Below are 10235 nucleotides of genomic sequence, written 5' to 3'. Positions count from 1 at the left end.
AGAGACGAGCTAATTATCTACCGAATTTTAAATCATACGCCAACTGAGGGTAGGAGATTTCTCTATTACATAAAGAAAAGTGTGAGGCATACAAACTGAAAGATTTCTTGATACTTTATTTTCTTTTTTCCTGTTATAAATTGAAAATTTTAATGGTGACGAGATTGATAGTTTTGTGATAAATAAAGGAATGGAGAAGCTTTGGTTGTGAATTCCTACAATTTGGATATCTGCTATGACAGGTGGCAGCAGGATGATGGCTTGAGGTATGGGAGATATGGACATTGATAAGTAATCTCTGGCACTATATTGGACTATTTGTTTTTTAATTTACTAAAAGAAAATTACAAAACAAATATCACACGGAGATCAGTGTACCCAACTGCATGGCTGTCGTCAGCTCGTGTCATGAGATATTTGGTAGATTATCAGATTGTGTGCACTTTAACTGGATCATTGGATATCTGCTATCATCTATAAGTAAAAATACATCAAATAACTTTTATCTCTATGAGAATTTAAACTCGAGTCGCTATTTGTACTTTTTTCTATCTGTAAATTTAATAAGTCTAATGAAATTCATTTTTAAGGACCAAGAAACTTGTGTTCTTAAAACTATTTATGAAACAAGGAAAGGACTATTAGAATCATAATTGGAAGCAGAAAAAAAAGGTACCCTTGATTCAAGTATTTACCAACTTATATGATGCTTGTCCCTCAAAATTTGGGCAGATTAATAAAAAGCGATTGATTACTCGAATTGGTTCTCGCATCCATGTGCCCAAAGGATGGACGAGTTCAGTTTGAGAAAAAAAAAATTGATACAAGCTCAACATAATGCTAATTGCCAAGCAGAATTCAACCCCAAAGACTACAATACATGCTCAATAAGGCAGAGTAAGTTGATAGAATGCAATGGCAATTACATACATGGGCAATATTATGATATAACAAGAGTTCAAAAGAAATGAAAGTACTTATATCTCTCTCAATTGGAGTAACAATTTGTATGATCCTACAAAACATACAACTCTATCCCGCATACCACAACTCAGCCAAACAATATTTCCAGAGGTAAAGACACAAGCTTAGGTTCCTCGAGGGAAAAAAAACGAAAAAAATGCAGCTGAATTGAGGTCTTGAATCCAAAATCATGCTCACTTGTGCCCGCGAAAGTACAGGTAGACTTTCTGCAGTGACAGTACAGAAACATTGTGAGAAGCAAATGAAATTAACAAAGAAATAGTCAACAGCCAACAACATTTTTCCCCCTTCTAATCAATTGTCAAAGGACATAACTGCACATAATTGCATTGGGATTGGTAACAATTCATACGAGTATGAGCTATTGAACTAAGTTGGAAGCAGATCATTGACAATGTATGCTGGACTTGCACCTATATGAAGAACTTCGATTTGTATTCATGTTGTTTCGAAAAACAATGATGCACAAGTTGCCTGCTGCTGCAGAGAACTACAAATATTGAGTTTTTTTATAAGGACCTACAACTACAAATATTGAGTTTTTAAAGCAAACATCAGAATATGTAATTAAACATTACCAATTCTTGACACTAAGTTTCTTTTTACCCCCAGTTATTGTTGTATAGCAAATTAACTGGAACTAGCATCGTATCACTTTTCATTGTTATCAAGCATCTATAATGTCTAATTATCTAATACATTCAACAAGAGTTCAACAAAAGCCCCACCCTGCCATTTGCTATCTTGAGTTTCTGGATACATTAAACTCCTATACAAGTCGGGGCTTCCACTCCGTCCTAAGACTGATCAAAGAAGAGTGAGGAACCTCTCATTCGTTTTTGGAATTCGACAACAGAAAGGGATTTTACACCAACGACCGACGCCAACCACACACACACCAAAAAGAAGAGATGACCTCTTAATCATAGAAAGAACTCCCAAGAAAACCAACCTTCTCCATCCAGAGGAAATCGACTAGAATATGTTTAATGTGAAACTCTTTTTTCTTTATACTTCCAGATTGAAGTAAATTCCAAGAAACTTTTGGAATCAAACCCACAAGCCAAAGAAAGTTAGCAAGTGAAAAAGAAAAAAAGGTAAAAAGAAAGAAGGCCACTCGGAACAAACACAAAAAGAAGATTGTGGTCAAAGTTTACGAAGTTGATGTGCAGACAGTTGATTTGCAAAATAAGAATGCCAATTCTGTAAATGCTAACCTGCAATACCCACAAGCTTAGCAAAACTTCCAAGCAAAAAAGGCCAAATCCAATCAGATAAAAGATCTGCAAGAAAAGGAGAAGTGAGAACAACATCTTATAAAGAGAAGATCAGAAGCTTGATAAAAAGATATTATCACATAATCATATTTTTCTGTAGTTTCGAGTTTCAGTTATCTATAGAGAGTTCTACCCCTTTTAAATCAGTAAATACAACTACTGCGCGGTACATTACAAGTTAAAATCACTTTAAGGTTCAAGAAATGAAAGGCAGTAAAGTTGAAATCTATTTCAACCTGCTAAACTGATGATCAATGAGAAACCATAGGAAGAATTGCTCCATTTCCCAGTCATTTCCAAATACACAGGAACCAATTACCTTAATTTTGAGAATAAGCATAAAAAGATTGTCAAGCTGGCAAAACGATGAGGTGCTTTGAAGGCTGGTATGTGTTAAAGGAGTGGCAAGACCAAGGGCAAAATGTACATATACAAAGAGGAATAAGAACAAATGACAGGAATTGGTGAGGATCAGAAACAGCAGACTTAGAGGAGCCACTTGGTAATCAAACAGTGACTTGCCTTAAGTGGAATAATATACTTTTACCCTATTTGTTAGCATTTTAAACTGGACTAAATTAATGCTAATTTCTACCTATGTATGTAACTAGAGGCGACTGGCGAGGGATCATATAAGCCTTACAAGGTTTTATCATTTCATAAACATCCCTATATCAAGAAGTAGCAGCATGAGACTGATTCTCATGAAAAATATAATCAAAGAAGCACATAGAAATGTCAATAAATTGGTTCAATCTTTTAATCTCCCCCCCACCCCACCCCCCACCCAAAAAAAAAACAGAGAAGTAGATAACTTACCCCAACCAAGAGATGGTCAGAGAAGACATCAATTGCTGCAAGTATGCCCCTGGAATGAGTTAAAGAGGGAGCAGATATAAATGTCAATGATAATCCAAGAACGTTAAAACTGCTAGCACACCACATTGATTAGGATGCACCAATACTTCACATTTTCCATTTTCACGAACAGAGAAGAGCATCTCTACAATATGAATTTTAGACGAGAAAACAAGATAAACAAGAGAACCAAGAGTTACGTGTGTATGTATACAAGCAAGTGAATTCTACTAATTCCATATCAAGAACACATCTAAAGGAAGGGCAACCAGCAATCTAAGGGACCAGTGTTATAACATCCATCAAATGCAGGATCCATTAGTCATAAAAGTAAGCATGCTCTTCCTTTCAGAGCAGGCAGAGGTTTTTGGGTTTCATATTTCATTATTTATAAGTTTTACAGCACACACACTTCACCATGATAAGAACTCTAAACTTCAACTTTAGATGCCAGTATAATTTTCAACACTTATGTAAAATTTTAAAAATATTGTTGTGGGAAAGGTATATTCATAAAGGTACTAGCTAAGAATTATAACCTCATATACGAAACAGCTTACTAAAAGAAACACATTGACTAAGACTGTTGCATTTCATAGTACATAGTTCATCTCACTAAGAATCATAAAAGCAAAACTTACGTTAAGGATCTTCCATGAAAGAAAATGGGAGGAGCAATAGCAGCAAGTATGCAAAATCCGATGTGGAGCTACACATAAAAATAAATTTTACAGAAACTTAATCCTGGGATATAATTAGAAAACATATTATCACTTTGTCAGCATAACATACCATGTAGAACATGAAAAACCAACCAAATTTTAGTGCACTCTCCGTCCTGCAAATCCGAACATACGTGAGCACAAAATGAATCATCAAAATAGAGCATTGAAAATAGAATAGAACAATAAGAGAAGGAATCCTTTTATACTGTAAGAGGGGACGAATTGACAATAAAAGATTGTATACCTCATCGCATTATAAAGGGGTCTATACCACAAAACATACGAAAGGGGACATCCAAGTAAAGCATATATTACAGCAAGCAAAAAGATTTTGACACCTAGAGAAAGCAAAAACTAAATAAGGTCAGAAGCAACATAATGAACTAAAACAACTAAAAGACAATGTCATAGAAAATGAAACTTACCACCATCTCTTATCCAACAAACAGTGACAGCAATTACATTGAACACAAGGCAAAGCACGATACCTGTAGAAAAGTTCATTACAAAGTACGGAGATGATGAAAGATGAAGACTTGTCCATATAGCACTTGAAAGAAAATGTTACAAGTAGGACAAAGGACAAAAGATAAAGTCTTATGGCCACGAGAAAAGACTTTTCTCCTATCTTTTCCACCAAAGATATAAAAACCTCTTCATAAAACAAAAAATCACGGTTGCCCAATTTGATAAGACCCTTGGCAATAATCACCCCGCACTATCAATTAAAGGAAAAAAGAGCCGAAATTGGTGTAAGATCTTCATGTTAAAAGTCCAATGTTGTGCCAAATAAAAGGACATCGAAAAATGCGAACATTTGCAACACTAATTAAACCCTAAAAAACAAGAATAAGTAACTTCCTAACATACAAACAAACAGTCCTCTACAAGATAAAGTGAACAAAAGTGAAGAGGTGCAAAGAAGAACACCTAGCCAACTTGCAAAAGCCAAATACTGCATCCTTCGAGCATGAACTGGTATTTCATTTGCTATATCGTGATGAATAATTGGAAAAAAGGGCGGCCAGTTCTTATCATTGATCGGAACACCAGCTAAATTGAAGCATAGCAAAAAAATAATAATATCAGCATGTAAGAGAGAAAATGTGCAAGATAATTTCAGCACTCTCCCACAAGTCATATTTACCGCTAGCAACAGCATCTTCTCTTCGTTTTATCTCCTGCAAAACCAGCAGTTCATGAGCGCATGCATAAGCCACAAGATAATATGCAAAGCAAAATAGACTAGAGAATACTAGATAGGTTGAGGGAATTTGCCATGCTTTGAAAAACATGCAGAAAATAAGTAACTCAAACAGGATTTTCAAGAGCATTTCCATACTTAGGAATAGTACATCATTGGGAAACAAAAGGAAATAAAATTCACAAGATTTACATTGCACACAACAATTTTGGCTCAGAATTCAGAATCCAACCGTTTCTCTTCTTTCCAGATCTACTGCCCAAGCTGCTAGTTCCTTTTGCTTTTTCTTGGGATCCTGGTTCACAATTCATGAGAACTGAATCAGAAAATCCAATGCTTCTATGGTGAAATGCAAAGGTATAGCTATAAAATCATTACTTTCATTGAATCCAACGGAATATCAACAGTGGCATCATTTTTTTGGCCAAAACCAAGAGTGCTAGCAATCATTTGAGGAAAGCGTGATTTAGTTGCAGAAGCAGATCCACCATTCTGCAAGAAGAAACAAATGAGAAATGGGAGGAATTTCCTATTTCATTACCATACTGAAAGTCACCAGTCTGTGCATAAGTATAAGTGTGTAACAAATGCACAAATTAAACATGCAAGCGATGCATTCCTAGGCTCAATTAGCTATAAACCAATGTTACAGTTTTATGCACCATAAAGCAATTGGCAGTTCTATGGTAGTCCTACGAAAGATACATTCAATTGCTGTCCTCATATGGAAGCAGGGAGAGAGTAATCCAAAGGAGATTAAAGTCAACCAGACAAGGTAGGGTAATGGCTTTTTTATTAAGTGCATGATAGATGAGATACAAGAAAGTTAGTATCAGATGTTAGGATCAGAGCTAAGGATTAAAGTAAGAAAAAAGGCTAAGCTATTTTTAGATAAAAGTATCCAATGTTAGAAATGTATGAACTAGCACGCCTGAGATAGGAGAGGGCTAAGGACAGGTTAAGTGTATTACGGATAATTCACAACACATGCTGAGAGGAGATAATGAGATCAACGAGACATGGAATGTATGAACTAACACGCCTGAGATAGGAGAGGGCTAAGGACAGGTTAAGTGTATTACGGATAATTCACAGCACATGCTGAGAGGAGATAATGAGATCAACGAGAATGGAGATATTATCTTGATCAAATGTTCAACTCCAATAACGAGGGTAACGTTATATACCTATGTACTTGTGCACAATAGAAATTTAAATACACCAATAGAATTAGACTTGTAAAGTTAAAAATGCCATGAAAAATATGAGGACTAGAAAACTTGTGGTCCCGATGGTATCTCCATGGAAGTTTGGAGGTGCCTTGGAGAGGTTGGAGCAGATAAGCTATTTAATGTTATACTAAAGAGTAGAAGGATGCCAAACGAGTGGGGAAGAAGTATCCTGATTCCAAAATATAAGAAGAAAGGAGATACTCAAAGTCGTGCGAACTATAGTGGCATCAAGCTTATGATTCAAAAAGCTTCTTGCTTTAAAGAACCCCTCATTTACCTTAGAAAAAAATACTTTAGTATTAAAATGAAATGGAGTCCAAGAGCGGAATGGATATGGAGAATGTATAGTCGATCCCAACTAGTTTAGATGGAAGCTGATTGCTATGGAAGCTGATTGCTTGACTAAACTAAGAATTAATTACAAAAAATAAATGACTTTATAAATGAGATTTTTCTATTTTAATGCTTTCTTGAAATATAGATATCCACTTCAATCATTATTAAAATTAATTAAATATAAAGCTAGAATCACTTTGCAATGTATTTAATGTATTCACATAATATTTCACCTCATCCAAACTTAAAATTTGCTGCAATGCAATATAATCTTTACAAAAATGAGAAATATACAGACAAGGATATCCTAATTTGCCATTCCCATGAACGTAGGTAGGACTCAAGGAACAAAAAAAAGAGGATCTTTACGGAAATAGTCGGCCGGATAAACTATTTATTTTTCTAGCCGGTATACACAAATTATACTCTGTTTATACATGATTATACACATATTATACGTATAGTATACGTTTGCTGGCTATTTTTAATTTAACCGATTAAATAGGCAGCTATTTACGCTAATTCTTCACACGCAAAAAATTACTCAAAACAAGAATGCTGCTTTATAACTAAAATTATATTTTTAAACTTGAATTGCACAGATCTAGATCAGGACAAAGGCCTAAACTTAATACCCCACATTGAACACGTACCAAATAAACACCAAAAATTACGCAAAAATAAAAATAGAGAGACTGAAAGATAGTTAGATCCGATCCAATGAGGAAAATGAGGGATTACCGAAAATGGATTAATTTGTGGTTCCTCTTCATCGAAGGGATTTGGATCATTTCCTCTACTCATTGTCTCTTTTACTCTCTACCTTTCAATGCCCATAAAATTTGCAGATAATATTTCCGAAATTGAAGCAAGAATTGTAAAATCCGTATCTGATTCTGTAAATATATATAGTAGTTGTAAAAGAGAGTAAAAGGTGTGGAAAGATAGTGACAGAAGTGTTCAGTAGAGCAGCAATCCCACACGTGTGTTTTCTGATACTTCACCTTTCTCTCCGACTCTTTGTGGGCCAAGGGAGATACTCAATGTGGCATTCTTTGATTGGTCAAGAAATTTTTAAAAGAAAATAAATTTACAATTGTAGTCTAAGTGGGCGTTTGGACATAAGAACGGTAAAAGTGGGAAAAAAATTAAGTAAAAATGGTATTTGAATATTAGAGTTGTGTGTGGATATAAATATAATTTTGGGCTATTTATGAATTTTTATAAGTGATCTGAAGTGAAAAATTTTGAAAAATAATTTTTTGGAGTTTTTCAAATTTTCAAGAAATTCTGAAATTCATCTTCAAGTGAAACAACAACAACAACAACCCAGTATAATCTCACTAGTGGGCTCTGGAGAGGGTAGTTTGTACGCAGACCTTACCTCTACCCTAGGGTAGAAAGGTTATTTCCGATAGACCATCGGCTCCCTCCCTGAACTCTCCACCTTTGCTCTTGGGGTGACTCGAACTCGCAACTTCTTGGTTGGAAGTGGAGGGTGCTTACCACTAGAGCAACTCACTCTTGTCTCATCTTCAAATGAAAATTGAACTGATTTCGAAATAGAGTGAAAAAAATTCAAAATAATATGAATCATTTATGAAAAAATGACACTGTATAGCCGCTGTAAAAATAATAGGCGAAAAAATATATACATTTTGTATATTTTTTGTATATATATACATTATGTATGTTATATACGAAAATCATACAAGTTTTATATACTTTTTCGGCTACCAGATGTAAATAGTTTATGGCGTAGGGATGTTCAAAATCGAACTGAAACCGTTAACTGAACTGAACCGATGGCTTATTGGCTTATTGGTATCAAATTATTGGGGTAATGGATGGTGAACGGATTGAAATTTTATAATTAACGGCTTAACGGTTTGGGGACGGATTACTCAATTTTCTAATCGGGTAAACAGTTAACCCGTTAAGAATTTTCATATTTATACTTTTACCCCTATGTATATAAAGTACTATTGAAATCCTAAATGGCTAAATCTCTAATTTTTATTTTCTAATTCTCAATTATCTGCAGCCACCAGAGGAAGAGAAGTCGTCAGTCTCGTCTCTCTCTTGAACTGAGAAGTCGATAAATCGAAATTTGAATGATTAATACGTGTATTTTGTATGAGTAGTCTTGATGTTATTAAAAATTTGGTTAATACGTGTATGGCAGTATAAGTAGTCTTGAAGACTCTTCAATTCAAAAATACCGTTTGGTTAGATCTTAGATGGTATTAAAATTTTGGTATTTGATTCGAAACTATTTGGTATTGATTAAATGATTGTTCAAAAAATTTCTATTTGGTTTAACCGACAAGCCGCACGATAATCGTCCGATAATTGTTAATCTGATATCAATCCGCCAGTTGTCTTATTGGATGGCTGCGGATTACGACATTTATAATCTGATAACCGTTAAGTCGAACCGTTAAGTGTAATTATCCGCTAGATCCGCCCGATAAGCACCAATATCTGGCCAGAGGCAGATCCACGTGGAGGGGCATGGGGCACGTGAATCCATGCTCCCCTCCCTAGACTGTGTGTCACATTAGTATTTTTCGGATAAACTACTTAATTTTCCATGTGGGAACCCATTGTTAAAAGAGCATTCGGCGTAGTGGCAGATTTGTGCACCATTGGCCCCTAGGGTCTAGTGTTCGAATCCCAGTTCCTTCAAATATCATGCCTTATCTTTCTGTTCTATTTCTTTGTTTTTTCTATGTATTCTTCTATTTTTGGGTTCACCCTTTGATATATCCTTAAATTTCATTTTTACTAGATTCTTCTCTGTGTTTTCTTCATTCTCTTTTTTGGTTCCATCATTGAGTTTCAAAAATAAGTTTAAATTAATTTGAATCTTTTCAATTTCAAATTCCCTCTTTTTTCATTTACCACTCTCTTTTTGATTAGTTATTTAATTTTAATATATCGAGCTTAGTATTTGTAACTATAAATAACGATGTTATCATTGATAGTTCTCCAAGGTAAGAAAACTATTTATTGATATTTGTCTATGGAATGATAAATTTTTGTAATAACAATATTGATTTTTCTTTACTTGTCAAGTTATTGTCAGTTCATGGTAAAATTTTAGAGGACCAAATCAAACGGTGGTCGGGTAGTGGTGCACCCATCATCCTGAAATCCTGGATCCGCATCTGTATCTGGCTCGGGTTAAAAGCGATAATAACCCATTTTCTATGATCAAACGGGCCCTTAATTGGAATAGAAAAAAATACTAATTAGAATAAGAAAAATCCTTACTAGTCGTGACTTACCTTTGTTAGTAAGAGTTTGAATTCACCTAGTAATTTCATTTCCCATTTCTCCTTCCCGCTCTCATATGCATGTAATATTTATAATTAAAAAAAATAGAATAACAAAGAAGAAAAAAAAAAGCAATAACAACTAGAGGCGGATCTAGCTCGTAATCTATGGGTTTACGAGAACCTAATAATTGTGAACTAGTTGTTATTATTACTAGTTTTTGGACACGCGCGTTGCACGTGTACCTCAACAATGAGTAAACAATTTTAAAAAATCATAAAAATATTATTATTTAGTAATATATTTGAGTTATAAACTAAATAAATTAAAAAAGAGTAAG

The 10235-nt window shown here is 34.5% G+C and overlaps 1 protein-coding gene across 4 annotated transcripts; it reads right to left on the bottom strand.

Annotated features, from left to right (window-relative positions):
• Nucleotides 1–857: 857 nt before the first annotated feature.
• On the bottom strand, nucleotides 858–7610 carry LOC104102898 (secretory carrier-associated membrane protein 4-like). 4 transcript variants are annotated; one of them, XM_009610746.4, is made up of 12 exons: nucleotides 7358–7610; nucleotides 5427–5540; nucleotides 5281–5343; nucleotides 4992–5025; nucleotides 4775–4897; nucleotides 4270–4332; nucleotides 4089–4182; nucleotides 3912–3957; nucleotides 3761–3828; nucleotides 3081–3129; nucleotides 2202–2267; nucleotides 858–1190 (listed from the first exon to the last, which is right to left on the bottom strand). In XM_009610746.4, exons 1-12 carry the CDS (start codon nucleotides 7418–7420, stop codon nucleotides 1158–1160), a joined length of 816 nt encoding a protein of 271 aa, XP_009609041.1. In that variant the 5' UTR covers nucleotides 7421–7610; the 3' UTR covers nucleotides 858–1157. The 4 variants fall into 4 exon arrangements, with proteins under 4 accessions (XP_009609041.1, XP_070047829.1, XP_070047831.1 ...); XM_070191728.1 differs by lacking the exon at nucleotides 7358–7610 and adding an exon at nucleotides 6329–6467; XM_070191730.1 differs by lacking the exon at nucleotides 7358–7610 and adding an exon at nucleotides 6236–6349.
• Between the last annotated feature and the right edge of the window lie 2625 nt (nucleotides 7611–10235).

Source organism: Nicotiana tomentosiformis, chromosome 12, assembly GCF_000390325.3.
Source record: "Nicotiana tomentosiformis chromosome 12, ASM39032v3, whole genome shotgun sequence".
Taxonomy (NCBI): domain Eukaryota; kingdom Viridiplantae; phylum Streptophyta; class Magnoliopsida; order Solanales; family Solanaceae; genus Nicotiana; species Nicotiana tomentosiformis.
The sequence above is the reverse complement of the archived record's forward strand: the minus strand, read 5'-3'. Positions and strand labels throughout refer to the sequence as shown.

Coding starts and splice junctions, on each gene's coding strand:
- LOC104102898 (XM_009610746.4), bottom strand. CDS start 7,420: ATGAGTAGAGGAAATGATCCAAATCCCTTCGATGAAGAGGAACCACAA. Junction 5,026..5,280: donor ATCTGGAAAGAAGAGAAACG/GTTGGATTCTGA, acceptor CTGGTTTTGCAG/GAGATAAAACGAAGAGAAGA. Junction 4,333..4,774: donor GGCTTTTGCAAGTTGGCTAG/GTGTTCTTCTTT, acceptor ACTTTTCTACAG/GTATCGTGCTTTGCCTTGTG.